We start from the raw sequence: 17,009 nt of genomic DNA, 5'->3' as shown, positions 1-17,009 counted from the left end.
AACGTCATAAATAAAAATGGCATTTGCATACATTCCACACGATTTATATATAGATTTACATGCCTAATATTTAAATTATAATTTTCACATTCATAATATTCAAATCTTTCATATATACAACAATATTATTATTATTAGTTCTAAAAATAAAATACACAATTTTAAATAAAAAAAAGTAATATAAATATAAAAATAAAGTTATACGTTAGATTTATTAAATATCGATTTTGTGTGGTCTTAAGCTATTCCATGGCTTCCAAACTCCGAATAAGACTGGAGTAAAGAACAGCAGCCGGCCGAGTCCAACAAATACTCTCGCCGCTTCTACGAAGCAAACGCAATTCTTCGATTTCGATTCTGGGCCTCCGCCTCCCGCGGCGATTTCTCATCTCCCTCTCTTCCGGCTTCTCGTGCTCGAAGCTGTACGTAGATTGCAGAAAAATTTCCTGTTCTCAATCAGTTGGCGAATTGCTGGGACTGCATTTTCTTTCTCTTCTTCGGTATTGCGTTGAGGCAATGAACGAGATTGATGAAGAAGGAGTGAAGGTACTTCCTTTTCGATCCCAACACATTATTTGTTTCCACAATTCTGTTTCGTTGGGTATGCTCAAGTCCCAAAGTTATTGCACTTTGTTAGGGTTTATTTCTTCTCTGGCTTCTCATCATGTCGATTCTGTTAGATAATTATGTTGGTTCTCTATGTTGTTTGCTTAATGACTGTTAACTTTATTTTTGTAGCTATAGGTGCCCTATTTCTATTATAAGGAACTGATGTCATGGCCTTGTATTGCCCGAGTTTGATCCGTTTATATTACATGGATTTCTATTTTCATTATTTTGTAGCAAATTTTAAATCTTTTTCTTTTTTTCTGGATGTAATTCCTTTTGCCGTTTTCAAACCTTTTCGGTTACAGTTCTTTCTGATGCACTTTGTTGCACATGTGACCCTTATTCATTTTGATTTTACGAAGAAAACCTAATTTGTATAGGGCCTCCCTGAAGTCAAGGAGGCACTTCGCATAGGTCCATGCTTTCACTCGTTTTTTTTTTTCAATTTTTTAGATAGGTACCTAGTGCAATTTCATTATTTGATTATGGCTCCTGATAATGTTGATCATAACTTAGGTCCCCATTGCCCAACATTGCTAATTTTATGCTTAGTGATCACGCTGCTCGCTGTCATCTTATTTTTGATCTATGGAAAGCTCTTATTGTTTAAAATCCGCACCCCCCTTGCGAGAAGGCGGGGAACATGGGGCTCAATCTGAGCTAGGGGTGTAAACGAGTCCATCCGAGCTCCAGTCATACCTAACTTAAGCTCAACTCATATGTGAAAATATGTGCTTGATCTAGGCTCGCAACTGACAACAAACTCACGAGCTAGCTCGCAAGCTCAAGCTGAAAATTAAATTATTATGGGAGCTCGCTGGAGAAGCGTCGATGGTTGGAGAAGAAGGAGAAGTGTCACAAGAACTTGTCGGAAAAGGCATTGAAATGATCATCAATGGGCTAGTGGAATTAGCTTGTGAGATTAGACAAGCTTGGACTCAAGCTTGAGCTCGTGGCTCAGTAAGCTCGACTCTCGAGCTTGTTAACAAGGCGAGCTCAATCTGAATTGCGAGCTGACTCGGTTCACATCAACCCCTAAGAGCCATCATAGCAGTAGTGGGCGACATCATTGTAAAAGCTTAATTGAATGAGTTGGTGCTATTAGGTGTATTAATTTTTTTTTTATGTACACTCTCTCTAATATATTAAACCATGCAAACGATAGGACTACACAAGAGAATAAACGAAGAGGATTTAACTAATACTAGAAATTACCCATTGAAATGTTCCTCAAAATGTTACATTCAACTAATACTAGAAATTACATATTTAAGAGTTCCTCAAAAGGGTACCATCTGCATCTCCTTGGAAAGCTTGCAAAAATCTTGGCTAAACTGTGCTTTCGTTGTATTAAGAGAACACTTTAATGTATAAAAAGGATTTTTTTTTCTCTTATTTTTCTATTCTCTCTTCTTTATTTTCTCTAAAGCTCTTTATTTTAGGATTTCCAAGGGAATAATAGCATCTTTTTTTCAAAAGAAATTGTCGCTAGTCTCTTTCCTGCCTTTATATGCGTACTTCCTAAGATAGTAGAGATAGTGATCTTAAAATATTTGGCTAATGCCTGAAATTTACCCATTGAAATATTCCTCTTAAGGCCTTATTTAGCCAGTACTAGAAATTACTTTTTTTAGAAGTTAGTACGAAGGGTAAAGTTTGTATGTCTATGGGACGGTTGCAAAATTTTTTGTACAACCATGTTTCATTGCATTAAGATAACACTCCAAGTTTTAAAAATGGAATTTTTTTTTCTTATTTTAATATTTTATCTCTTCTTTATTTTCTTGAAAGCTCTCTATTTTGGACTTTCCAATGGCACAATAGTTGCTGTCAAAATTTCATAAGAAATTGCCACTTACCCCTCTCATACCCTCTTATGCATATTGCCTGAAAGAAAGTACGTGACATGCAATGTCTTCAGTTGAACTCTTAATATATAGGAGTTTAAGTTGGTGGTCTTTTAGATCTAAATCACTAAATCACGTTTGCTTTTTACTCGGATCTGTCCAAAATATGAAATGTTATAATAGATATTTAATTTTTTATTCCAAGATAAATATATTTTGAACTATTTAAAATAATTTTTGAAAACTCTGCCCGTATCTTCACAAATTATTTAGTCACAAATTCAAACACTAATTTGTGTTCCAGAGATATTGCAACTATTCTCCAATCCGTTTAGAGATTATTCTTATTTTAGGATGTTGGCTGTTCTTATGGATATATTATATACAACATCATGTAAATAGGATTTTAGTTGCTCAAAAGTTTTTTTTTACCCATGTCATTTTGTGGCTTTAACTCTGGCGTTCTATTTTTAAAATCTTAGAGGTTGAAGTATGTTCTTCATAAAGATCCCTTTGCTGCTAGAAGTGGAGTATAAATGTTGTGTTTTTCATTCATCTGTGAAATTCTAAGCCTTGTAACTCAGAGTGTACAATTTGCAGAGCATTTTTTTTTATTATGGTCGTTTTCTTTTTCTTAATTGAAGCTAGGTGTACCTGCATAAATCTGCTGGCCTTTGTGAAACTAGAAGTTTTTGTGCTGTAAACAATCACAATCTGTTCTTCAGGAGCACAATTATAATTACATGCCAATTTAATTGCATTATAGTTGCTTGATTGATCACATGTTTGTAACTTTGTATTTCTACCACTTACATAATTTTTAATCCTTCAGCTGCAATGTAAAGTAATTGCAATCAAAGGGCACCAAATAATCTGACTGCAATGCATACTAAAATTGTATCTATTTTTCTGGAACAATGTTGGTGCATGTTTCTGGTATTCTATTGGAATTGAAAAATTTTACTTGATACAGATGAACATATTTGGTTAGGATAGATGGTTATTGTATGGACTAATGACTCGAGAATGTTGATTTCCTCCACTTGGCCCTTATTTTATCCGATTGTAAGTTAAGGATATTATCATTTGAATTGACTTTACCTTGAGAGTCTAGTAATACTCTCTCTTTCATTAATATTTCAGCAGGGGTGTTAGGTAAGATAGAACTTTATTCATGTCATGCCATATGCTTGGAAAATGGATGATTATTCTTAAATTTCAGTGATCTGACTTGAAACATTAAGCGTACGGCTGAAATAACTCCACAAGCTTTCAAGTTTTTTGTGATCTTAGAATTAGTAAATTGCTTATATTCATATTTATCATTTCCCACATGCACCCTTCCTAAAGATTGATGTGGGACGCTAATTTCCTGCAAGATCGCGGTTCCGACGTCTTCGGATCTCACGATCACAGGAGTCATGCCGTATCGAGCCTTTTTTAATTATTTTTTTCTTTATTGTCAGCGAATTTCCTTATGTTGCTTTTTCCTTTTCGGGTTCTTACATGTTTCTCTAGTTTCTAATTAGGTTTTTTCATATTAGGGGACCTTTATATAGGTTGTTTTTTACATTAGCTGGATTTTATATGTTTTGAGAGTTTATTCTCTGATTTTTTGCTTTCTGGAGTATTTTATCCTCTTTTTGTTGCAAGTGGTGTATATGTATCTTGCCTACCTGCTATTTTCAACAGAACAAGTGTCAGACTTGCTGTTATATGTTGTTTACAGTAGGAAACCTACTATTTTCCTCTGTCTGCGTACCGTCTGTCCGCCATTCATGCCCAATTTCAGCCAACATCCTTCCTCTCGCCTTCATTACCCATCATACAACTTATCTACCCTTTTGTTTTTTTACACCTTTTAGGGGCCCTACAACTATATCATCTGATATTATTGCTCAACAAACCATAAAATATTAGGAATTTGATCTACCTGCACCTAAACCAATATTCCATTTAAGCTAACCTAACACCCCCGCTAAATGCCTAATCGTAAATTATATATTTGTTCATCAAAACTTTCATTGGAAAAACAAGATGCCATGCCGCTAAGGAGAAACCCTCAATGGGGCGTTCAAAAGTTTACTATGAAAGACATGCAAAGATAAATCCTCCAACTGTAATAAATGATTGTCATTTTTTATAAGAGACGGTCTGGTGAGATCACCCATAACTACAATGATAACTCGTCAGATAGAGTGGAGGAAGTTAATATTTTCCATAAGGGAATATCTTGTAATTAAGAGTCAATATCTCAGCGATTTGACATATAATATAAGAGGAAAACCTAAGATCTTTGAATAAATGTGAATTTATCATATTTTGACGGTCGCATAGATCCGAACAAGTTTTTCAAGTGGCTTCAAACAATGAAGCAAATTTTTTAGTACAAAAACTTTTCTCGGGATAAGACAGTTAAATTGGTAGCTATCAAGCTCAAGAAAAATATTTCTTTATTGTGGGAGAATTTGAAGCATATTCAATAGCAGGAAGAGAAGAGTAAGATCACCACATGGTTTTAGATGAAAATGGAGATGTAAGACAAATATCTTCTCCCTTATTATCAACAAGTTATGTTTATAAAATTCCACGACTTGTGCCAGAGAGAATTTTTTGTTAATTATGCAATTGAGTTTGATCCACTCATATTGAAATGTGAGTTGGTGGAACCAGAGGTGCACACTATAGTGAGGTTTCTTGGAGGATTGTCTATTAGTGATGTGGTGCAGTTGTAGCCGTATTGGTCCTTACTTGATGTATAAACTTAGCTTTCAAGGTGGTGAAACAACATCACTAGGTGAGCGTCACATCTTACAAGCAGAGTTCAACTATAGGATCAGACAACAAGAGTACGCCTAGTGGAGCACTCTAGTGGACCCCGTTAGAGGAAAAATTAGTTTAGAGCAGAGATAAGTCAGGAAGTGCTTCAAGTTCCACTGCTTTTGGCACATTGCATTAGATTGCCCAAACAGGAGGATGATTTCTTTCACTGAGCTGGGAACTGGCGAGGAAATAAACAGTGGCACATAATAGGATGAATACGCTTGAGAGAAGTATCAGCTTCCATCCGACTAGGGAGAGATGCTAGTGATTCAAACTGAGCCCATGAAAGAGACTTCAACATAATTATATTGGTTATCTTAGAAGTTAGTGAGTCCAAGGAGCTGATATAAGAAAGGAGAAACCCCTATTATAGGAGTTGTCAGATGTCCTGATTAAAAGTTTACCTCGTGGGTGACTACCATTGAGATTCAGTATACCATAGACCTCATTACAAAATCTTTTCTGCCAAACCCACTCGTCTATGGATGTCACCAGTTGAGTATGAAAAGTTGCAAAAACATATTACATATTTGTTGTTTAGAGATTTGGATCATGAGACTACCAACTTAGATGCAGCTGTAGCTCTGATTGTACCAAAGAATGATGGTTAAATATTTTATTTGGACAAATTTTGGAACGTTGTACATGTCTCAGAGTTGCATTAGATGTAGGTGAGCATAATTTTTTTAGTGGAGCTGCCTCAGATACTGCAGGACAATGATTTTGTAATGGTTGTGGTATATTGTTTCTCCAAGATGACACATTTTCTTACTTGCTAAAAGCCAATTTATGCATCATATATTACAACATTATACTTCAAGGAGCCAGTTTTTCTTCATGATATATCAAAGAGCAATACTTCAAACGGGGATGTGAATATACTTAGCTCATTTTGGAGGATTTTATTGGATAAGTTAGGCATAAAATTCTAGTTTAGTTTCAAAGTGCACCCATAGCCAAAAACTAATGGACGCATCACATATCACAATATTATACTTCAAGGAGCCAGTTCATCTTCATGATATACAAAGGAGCATTACTTTAGACGGGGATGTGAAATTCCTTAGCTCATTTTGGAGGATTTTATTTGATAAGTTAGGCATAAGTTTTAGTTCAGTTTAAAAGTGCACCCATTGTCAGATAACTAGACTGGAGTGGTGAATTGAAGCTTTAAAAATCTTCTTGAATGTTATGTGGGAAAGTACATCCGACAGTGGGATTCAGATATTTCTAAAGAAGAAGATGAAGAAGCCTCTCTTATCTGGGCAGAGTGATGCAGGATTCTGAATTTTTCGCAGGATCGCAATTCCAAGTTCTACAACTCTTGCAATTGTAGGGGTCATGTCGTACTGAGCCTTTTTATTTTATTTTATTTATTTTCAGCTATTATTTTTTATTTTTTATTTTTTTGGTGCTTACCTATCTCTCTAGTTTCTAGTTAGGCTATTTTATATTAGGGGACCTTTATATATATTGTATGCTGGTTTTATTTTTAGCTGGGTTTTATGTATTTTGAGAGTTTATTCTATGAGTTTGTGCTCTCCGGAGTGCTGTATTTTCTTCCTTCTGCAAGTGGTTTATTCGTATCTTGCTTAGGAATAGGCAGTGGCTCTCTTTCGCTGTCCACACTTCAACGTTTAACCGTCTACCCGCTGTTTTCAACAGGGCAGCCGTTGAACTTGGTGTTATCTGTTTTCCTGCTGTTTTTCACTGTTCTCTAGCTGTCCCACCATGATTCACGCCTGATTTCGGCAAACATTCTTTCTCCCGCTTTCCTTACCCATCCTACAACTTACCTACGCCTTCCTTTTGTTTTTTCACATTTTCTAGGAGTCGTAGAACGGTACACCAATTTTACTTAGCTTCCTTGTTTCATTGTAACCATACATTTAATATTCTAATGTTTGCTTCTATTATTTTTTTATTCCTTCTATGCATCTTAATTCTAGCAGGTAAATTTAGTGGCATAACTGAAGTTTCACACATTGGTTCCATTTATCTCGTCTGTACAAAATTCTAGCATTCTTATCATTCTTGTACTGTTGCACTGGCTTATTACAGCAGCTTAGGTTGTAGCGATTAGTGAAGGAAAGCTAAATGACACTTATATGATTTTAGAGCATGTTTTGTGTTCTTTTTTTAGGCTACATGAAGCATTAGGTATTTTTGTTATATAGGCACCTTAGTGTTGTATTTCCTCCTGTTATTCTAATGATTGAATTAGCTTTGGGGCTGTTTGGGATCACTTTTGTTTTTTTGTTTTTTTTTTAATTTTTTTGTTTTTTTTTGTTTTTTTGCTGTTTTTTGTTTTATTTTGTTTTGTTTATATTTTAATTTTAAACAAAACATGTTTGGTGTGTTTGATTGAGATGTGGTTGTTTTTGAAAGCACTTAAAGCACCTAAAAGTTGTTTTGAGTGTTTCAAAAACATATTTATTTATTTTTAGAAGCAAAAAATAAAAACATGTAAAAAACTTACAAAAACAACATGTTTTTAAAAATAGAAGGAAAAAATGAAAACAAAAATGATCCCAAACAAGCCCTAAACTTTTGACATCACTTTAGTAATGCATTGGGCTTTCCTCTGATGGAAAATAAAGATATAAAAAAAAAGTTAAGTGTATTATCTGCATGCTGCTATGTTAAACTGTTAATGGTTTGTGTTAGAAACTATTTAGTTTACTTTCTGGATTTTTCTTATTTATTGTATTTCCTAGTTTTTGACTTTCCTTCTATCATGAAGTAGTTATTAGAAATAAATTTGAGTATTATATCTTTCCAATTTTAGAATCTTTGTGTCCTGTATTTATATCCCTTTCAATAGCAATAATATTATCATGTTCAATTCCCAAAACATATATGGTATCAGAGTCACGGATCTTATCTTAGCCGTCAAAACTTCCCTGCAGGTTTTTCCCCGTAGTTTTTCAGCCATCGGATTCTATCCTTGTGGTCTCTCCCATGCAGGTTTCAATCATCGGTACCTTTTCCCGCAGGCTCTCCCCTTGCTGATTGCTCCCCTGCTGGCTGTCTGACCAAAGGAAAATATGTTGAGATTTTCATACATATTTTACACTGTTTTTGATGATATTGCACTTTAAAGAAAGATATTTTTGATATTTTGTTGCAGGAATGATAAATTATGGTCATTGGAGCAAAAAATGCAAAAAAGGAGCAAATTTGGAGCGAAAAGGACCAAAATGTGAAGATTTGAACTAAGGCGCGACGACGGACTTTTCCCGAGACTCCAGAATTAATCCACTTAGAAGGCCCGTCGACGGCGCCTTCGAGGCCACCGACGGCGAGCTCGGCGGTTATGTCCAACTATGCATTGGATGAAGACGAATTTTGGAGGGGTGCTTAGTCAACTCTTGGGAAAACTCATCAACGTCTTAAAAGAGAAGACTTTGGCCTAAAATAGAAGGAGACTCAAAATTGAAGTGTGGAAAAAATGTAGAGAGTCTAAATTGTGAGAAATTCTTCGAGAGATTGTAAAAGTGGAAGGAAAGTGAGAGATTTCTTCCTCATTGCCGCTTCGAAGAGGAATTCTGTGTGCTGTAAAGAAAGTAAGAGATTCAGAGGAACTTCGAGGAGTGTTCTTGGGGAGAAACTAATGATAAGTTATTTACTTGTTGTAGTTTGTATGACTTTGATTTTATATATGAATTCCGAGTTTTGTTGTGTTTTCCTCATGAGATATGAGTAGTTTTCTCTGTCTTTCTCTTTGTCTTGAGATTTATGAAATGGTGATTTGAATTGGTGAAACCATGAAAATGTTTAAGAAATTGTTAAAATATGTTGAGTTTTACAACTAAAGTGAGGATTACATCCAAAATTCAGGGATGTCAAAGCCCTTGGAAGTTTGGTGCAAATGAATAGGGAGATAATATTATCGGACGTAGAATTGGAGATTTTAGAGTGACAGACTAAAATCCCCAATTCGGTCCTATCGTTTGGGTGTTGAAGCGTAGATGTTAGTCTTCAGGTGAGGGGAACGTGGGAGCTCCAAAGTGAGAGCAGATATCCTCCCAGCCTAGCCGCAGATTCAGTGCGTAAACAAGCGTATGATTAGTCAATGTTCTTTATGTCTGGACCAAAGGGTAAAGAATATGTATGCTTCTATTTGACACAATACAACTATAACTGATTCACTTAATTCATTCACTATAATTTCTTGACAAGGAGAATTATTTTTTCTTATATATTGAATATCACATTAAAACCTTCATTAGTATAATTAGTTATTTAATAGTTATTAAAATTACATATTTATTTCAATTGTCTATTAGTGACAGATAAGCAATTTGAATTCTATTGTTGCGATTAATTATTGTTTTTCTAATATCTTAGTTCGTAGTTCTAATATTACTCCCTGTGAGATCGATATCTTGGACTCCATTAGAACCCTATATTACTTGAGCGATACGTATACTTGCGTTGATAAGTGTGACTTTACAATTATTGAATATTTTATACATACATCTTTATCGAATCTATAACTGTTATTAAGTTTTTGGTGTCATTGCTGAGGAATTAATTCTTTTAGCAGCAGTATTAAATACTTATATTTTTAAGCATATATAAAGTCATTATCACTGTCCCGCTGTCCCGCTGTAGAACCTCCCTCCTGCCACCCAGATCTCCTTCCAGGACCGCCAGAACTCCCTTATGCAGCCAAATCTCTCCCCTGTAGGTCATCTTGCCACCGGACCTGCCTCATGCCGGCTGGAATCTTTACCTGCAGGCCCTATGTTGCTGTTAGCTACATATGGGACCGTCTAAGTCTATGTTCTGCCACCCCAACCTCACCTTTGGCTCTGTTGGAGTCATGGCGGATTCCTCCACTACTTAGCTTTCATTTGACGTTGCCCTTAAGTCCACTAGAGCATCAACACCTACCTCAATCCCTCCGCATATCGGAGGACATGACAACCCATGAATTTCTTAATTACCACTCACAAACTCGACGACTCAAATTTCCTCCAACGGTTTCAAGCTGTTTCGTTGTTCTTCAATGGTTGGGGTAAATTCAACCACCTCACATGTATTATTCGCGAACCTCTAAAAACTGACCCAACATATGCAACATAGGAAGTGGAGAACTCTATGATTATGTCATGTCTGGTTAATTCCTTAGAGACCTCGATTGGTCGTTCGTACTTGTTTCTTCCGTCTGTCAGTGCTTTTTTGAACTGTCGTTCGAGATACCTACTCAAACGTAAGGAATTATGGACAACTCTATGAAATTTCTAATAAGATCTGTGAGGCAAACAGGGATCAAAGATAGTGACACAGTACTACTGGTTGCCTTATGGATGGAATATGACATCTACTATGACTACACATGGAACTCTCCCTCGAATCTTTCCCTCTTCCAAAAACTCTGGAAAAGGATCGTCTGTTCTAATTTTTGGTGGGTTGAATAAGGATCTCGACGAAGTTTGTGGCTGTATACTTGGTCGTGATCCTCTTCTATCGACTCGGGCAACATTCATCAAGGTCCCTGACGAAGAAAATCAGAGGCTTTTTACGTTTGACAACTCCACTAATTCAGTTGAGTTTTCAGCCTTAGTCTCCAACTACGCTCCACACTTTGTCATGCCATCACACACCAATCATAGTGCTCCACACTCCACATGTAATTTTTGTCATAAACCTTATCATACCCATGACAAATGTGGGGAGCTCTATGGGCAGTCGACAAATAAATCTTTAATAAAATCTTTTGTTGTTAATGTCTCGTTACAACTTTAGAATCCACAAATGTTCAATCGGCCCCACTCGGACCATCCCCGAATCATCAGACTCCATAAAGAGTTAGATGGAATACTTAATTAAGCTGCTTGGATCTAGTTAGTTTTTTTATGGCTAGTCGACCTAATGTTCTTCAAGATAACATTTCTATGGCATTCACTTGTTTTGCTTCTCCTGGCTCGTGGATTATTGATTTAGGTGCCACGGATCACATGGCTGGGTTGTCCATTCGGATTCTATTATCCCTTGCTGTGAATCTAGATGGACTCTTACTCCAGCTAGGTGTCAAGATTGCTTTCTTTAACGACTATCTCATAGAGGTGTATATGTCTCTCCTACCGGGCTGCTTTGACTCAACCTCTTCTCGCGGACAAGTATTTCAACCGCAGAAGTCTATTTATGAATTGAAATAATCCCCCTTGGCCTGGTTTGACAAGTATACACAAGTTGTTATGGGTCAGGGTTTCTCTTAGGCCCAATATGATCACACGGTGTTTTTCCGCCACTCATCCAATGACCGTATCACCTTCCCATCATGTATTTCGACGATATCATACTCACAAGTAATGATCTGTCGGACTTGGAAGGTTTCAAAGGCATTCTGACCGCATCTTTTGAGATGAAAGACTTGGATTCTCTCTGATATTTCCTAGGTGTGGAAGTAGCGCGATTCACTTGGGGGCATTAGCCTTTCCCAACACAAATATGTGACAGATTTACTGACTGAGACAAAGCAATTTCTTTGCAAATTGGTAGTTGTTCCGATGGATCTCAATGACAAATTGATAGACTTTCCCAATGTTATTTCGGTGAACAAGATACACTATCAACGCCTAGTGAGAAAACTCATTTACCTAGCCCACACGCGCCCAAACATGTCACGCCGTTAGTATTGTCAGTCAGTTCATGCATGATTCCTATGAACATCATCTTACCGCTGTCCATCGGATCCTCCATTACTTGAAAGACACACCGGGCTCAAGTTTGTTGTTCTCTCGTCACACATCTTGCTCTATTGTAGTTTATATGGATGTTGGTTGAGTCCGGTCCGTTCATGATCCACGATCTACCTCGAGTTTTTGCTCCTTCGTATGAGGAAACTTTGTCATGTGAAAAAGTAAAAAATAGTATGTGGTTGCCCTTAATAGTGTTAAATCCAAGTTTCGTTCTATGTCCCTAGGGGTACGTGAAGACCTCTAATTGTGTATCATGCTCCGTGAGTTACGTATACTAGTCTTGGCTCCTCTGTACTTGTTTTTTGACAATAAAATCGTCATCGCATTGCCCATAATTTGTTCTAATATGATAGTACCAAGCATGTGGAGATTGACTGTCACTTTATCAAGGAGAAACTTGATTCAGGGGAAATTTATGTTCCTTTTGTCCGTCCACAGACAAACTCGCAGATATTCTCACAAAGAATCTTTTTTGTCCGTTGTTTGACGATTTCAAAACAATGATTCAACTAGAGGGGAAGTATTTGAAATTTTTTGGTTTTTTTTCCGGCTATTTCCTATTTGTTCTATTTTCTAGTTTATGACTTTCTTTCTATCATGAAGTAGTTATCAGGGAGAGGTTTTGATATTATATTTTTTCTATTTTAGAATCTTATTCTATATTTATAACCCTTTCAATAGCAATAATATTATCCTACTCAATTCCCGAAACCTACAGTATGGATAGGTGATTTATGCTACATTATGTTGAAGCTTTTCAACTATCTATGAAGCTAGAAAATAAGATTTAATTTGATCCTTCCACTTCTAGGACCATAAGATCGAAATTTTAGAGCTGGCTTTGAAAATCATCATCGAGAAATTACACTGAATGTAGAAGGCAATATTTTTATGGAGCTTTTATCTACTCATTAAAACTTTGAAAACTCTTTATTTCATGAAATTGATATGCGAAGCATTACTTATATATTTAACGGTTTTTTACTCTTGTTCTAGTGGTTTATACCTTACTTCCAACCCTAAGGTCATCGGTTAGATCCTTACTCCATACACTAGTGGTTTATACTCTTAATTTATACCTTACTTCCAACCCAAAGGTCATCGGTTTGATCCTTACTCCATACACTATTCTCATTTCTTGAAAAAAAATATCGAATGTGCTTTTCTATTTGACGCCTGTATCACATTTTTGTCCCATGTTGCCTTGCGTCTATTTATAAAATTTAGAGTAGGTTTCTTTCTTTTAAAAAAAAAGTTTTTTTTTTTTGTTTGTTTGCCAAAGGACACTAGAAATTCCTCAAAGTTAATTAACTTTTAATTTTATTTAGTTGATTTTTTTTTTGAGTTATTTTTATGCACAATAGCAAAGCTTAATAGCCTTTTTGAATTATCATTTTTATTTTATCTTTTACTTGAAGACATTGCTTTATACTGGATTTATACTTCATTTCTAAAATTATTGAACATTTAATCTATTAATTGCATCATATTACTTGAAATTTTCAAGAATATTTTTCATAAGCAAACTTTGGGTCGTCATTGAATGATTGGGAGGACAAATCTCGTGAAATAGATGGATGCTATTATGCGCTTTAAGTTGTGTGATTTCTTATTCCATTGATCAAAATCAATGATTGTATCGTTTCATCTTCTTATCTTTTTTATTTCTTATATATAAATATCCTATTGCCCAAACAGTATTGTATTTCAAATTAGGCTATTCTTGTGGATTATTTCATCACTAATTTCATTTTATTTACATCACAAATTTGGTAAAAAATGCAGGATGATCACCACATTACGTCCATCATAGAAGACCATGAGAGAATATGCTGGGGATGCGGATTGCGCCTCCTCCTTGCAACTGATTCACCTGTTTTCAAATGTGGATGGTGTGGAGCCATATCTACCCAAATCAGAATAAGGAAACCCGACAGCGCATGCTTTTCCCGATGGAGACGTACTCGAGACCGCTTTTTTGTCGCCATTCTTCTTCTCTTCATGTCCTTTGTCATATGTAAGTTTGAAAACATATTACAACCATCCTGTTCGTCTGTGACAGCAAATGTGTTTTAACGCTTCATTGTTTCACGCGCCATTTGTTATAAGGAAGTTTTGTATACATACTGCTCAATTCCTAAACTTTAATGTTTACATACATATCACTTTACGTGTGCATGAAAAATATATTTTATTTTTTGAAAATTAAGATGGTATTTTTTATGTGATATGAAAGATTCAAGTAATATAAATCTAAACAATAAAGTAAGTTTAGATGTTAGATATGTACATGTACATACATAGGAATTGGGTGGCATGTATGTAAATGCCCCTCGTTTTATTTTCTAATCTTGCCATTTTGTAATGGCAGGTGCAGGTGTTTGGGCTGTATACCCAACTGTCTTCTCTATCAGCTATTTCTGTGGAATTTTCCATTCTTCTATAACAGCTATTTTATCTTTGATTACTATCTCTAGCTTCTGTTTGGCTGCATTCAAGTCTGCCGGTGCACCAGTATCTGTAACATGGGGTAGTTATCCAGTAGTGGGAAAGAATGGCCTTGAAAACTTCACATTCTGCACATATTGCGAGAAACCCAAGCCTCCGAGAGCACATCATTGTAGATCTTGTCGAATGTGTATATTGGACATGGATCATCATTGCCCCTTCGTAAGAGTCCAACAGTATTTTATGAGCTTTTACTGTTTAAACTTCTGATTTATATCAATGTGCTAACCATCTTCAAATTCAATTTTGTCCGTTAGGATTCTTCGGATGGAGTTTATGATTATATTGTTGGAGAATAACCCTAAAACTTACAATTTGATGTGAATTCTAGTGTCAAACCTATAAATTTGTAAATTTCATGTTGGATAGTAACCCTGAAACTTACAATTTCATGTGAATTTGTAAATTTTGGACATATATACTTCATTTTTTCAATGTGGAATAAATCCTCTTCTTCAATACTCTCAATTATTTATATTAGTAATAAACATTGAGGATTTGTTAGTAAAAGTGATATCTTTTGGATTCTCAGCTGTGTACATCTTTCACTGATTTGTGGGCATTTTGTTGGTAGATGTTCTTAGCACTCTTTCCTTTTTCTGAGACATGTCCATTATTGAGTTGTGAGGAATATCATCTGGCCCACTTCCTTTTGCCTTATTAGCGCATTTCTTGCTGAATATAAATTGTTAACTTTGTTTACTAATGCTCTCGATCTATGGTTCTAAGAATGCTCATGCCAGTCTTTATTTCTTTTATTTGTTGCTCTTCTCTCCCCGTTATGCTGTCAAGATCTTTTCAAAAAAGAATTATTTTCTTACTTTCCATCGAGTAGTACAGTAAAATTAATGTGACTTACGTATGCTGCTCATTTTAAGCAAAGGTATTAAGATAGAAAATTTGTTAATTGAAACATTAATCTTGCCAGATTCGGCTAATTTATGATGATGTTTTATCATCGTGAACATTATGACATGATTTATAGGCATCTGTGATTACAAATACTCAATGCAGTTTAGCGATCCACAAATTTGCTAAATACCTTCTATACTCTACAAATTTGCTATATACCACACAATTTCTTTGTATTTACATATCAAACATGTAAGTTTTATATTCACATTTATAACGCTTTGCTGTCATAAAACTATCCATGAAAAGGTGAATTTTATTTTTAAAAGGGGGTAATGTGGGCATTTTTTATGTGATATTCAAGATATGAACGATATGTTGTTAGAGATGCAATTACATAAAAACTGTTTTTTGTATGTAAATGTTCCCAAACATCTAAAATGGTAGCTATAGAACTTCTGCTCATTGTCTAATATCAGTGCTGATTGAATATATAAGATTTAGAAGGAAAGAGTTTTGAGTGGTCAGCCTTCTTACCTTTTTAATGAAAACTAGCAAAATCACTACTTTCTATGATTCCTTTAAATTATGCTCATTTTTCTGCAGATAGGCAATTGTGTCGGCGCCGCAAATCATCGGCATTTCATCATCTTCCTCATATCCATAGTTATCGGCTGCTTTTATGCTGTTATGATGTGTTCCTATACTGTATTTCATGTTTGGCCTCCTCAACTTGAAAGCTCAGCATCAACTGATACTTCAGCTGTTTCAAGAATGCTAAAGGAGGTCCTCACCGGCATTGCTAGCTCAGTTCTATTATTATCAGTGAGAGGCCTAGTGTTACTGTACCTGTCCTTTGCTTGTCTTTCTGTAGACATTGGTATAACCGTATTGTTATGGCAGCAACTATATTATATTTATGAAGGAAAAACTTATATTGCCCACATAAGTTCACAGAACAGTGGCAATGGAGGTTGCCAGAATATTCTGCGGTTCTTCAACTGCCCATATTGGGCATTCAGATTTTTTCTGATTCCAACAAATACTGCAAAGTTCCAGGAATCCAGCTCCAAGTTCTTGTAAAATAATTGACGTTTTACAAATTGTATTACTCAAATTAATGTATGTTGGCTTCTTAAATATGACATTTTTGACATAGTTATATCTTCAGTTCATATAATGCTCAAATTAGATGAGATTGAAGGAAGAAAAGTTGTCATTCCAGGGAGAAGATTGTCACTTTGCATTGTCAGAATGTAATTATTTACAGAAGTTTAATGAAGATAGAATGGGCTTCCATCTATTATGCAGGTCTCTTATACTAATGTTAATGCCATTTCATTTGTCTTTTTGTTATGTTCTTTTGCTGATTGTTTGATAAAATTGTTTTTATATTTATTTTTGGAAGTGTTGTGTCAGAATTGTTTGTGGTGGATATCTTCCTTTCTTTTCTCTTAGTAAAGGAAAGTAATTTCTCATTCCTTTTCCTCGCTTCCTTGGCTTCACTACTTTCCTTTATAATTTGCATGGGGATGAAGGCAGGAACATTCTCGAATAAGCATGTCATGTTATCTCGCGTAAAAAAATTGTAATTATTTTATTTATTTATTATTATTTTCTCATGCTAAAAGTTGCATCAATAATTTACACTTCTGAAATC

General features: G+C 35.4%; 1 protein-coding gene across 1 annotated transcript; it reads left to right on the top strand.

Moving 5' to 3' along the window:
• Window positions 1-263: 263 nt before the first annotated feature.
• On the top strand, window positions 264-16,678 carry LOC110033845 (protein S-acyltransferase 11). Its single transcript, XM_020737973.1, has 4 exons — window positions 264-546; window positions 13,775-14,006; window positions 14,361-14,659; window positions 15,956-16,678. Exons 1-4 carry the CDS (start codon window positions 517-519, stop codon window positions 16,430-16,432), a joined length of 1,038 nt encoding a protein of 345 aa, XP_020593632.1. The 5' UTR covers window positions 264-516; the 3' UTR covers window positions 16,433-16,678.
• The last annotated feature ends 331 nt before the right edge of the window (window positions 16,679-17,009 follow it).

This window comes from Phalaenopsis equestris, unplaced genomic scaffold (genome assembly GCF_001263595.1).
Source record: "Phalaenopsis equestris unplaced genomic scaffold, ASM126359v1 Scaffold001307, whole genome shotgun sequence".
Lineage (NCBI taxonomy): Eukaryota > Viridiplantae > Streptophyta > Magnoliopsida > Asparagales > Orchidaceae > Phalaenopsis > Phalaenopsis equestris.
This window is presented reverse-complemented; position numbering and strand designations above follow the sequence as displayed.

Excerpts from the sequence above, each read along its gene's own strand:
- LOC110033845 (XM_020737973.1), top strand. The coding sequence starts at position 517 with ATGAACGAGATTGATGAAGAAGGAGTGAAG. Across the intron at positions 547-13,774 it reads TTGATGAAGAAGGAGTGAAG|GATGATCACCACATTACGTC; the intron begins GTACTTCCTTTT and ends TAAAAAATGCAG. Across the intron at positions 14,660-15,955 it reads TGGATCATCATTGCCCCTTC|ATAGGCAATTGTGTCGGCGC; the intron begins GTAAGAGTCCAA and ends ATTTTTCTGCAG.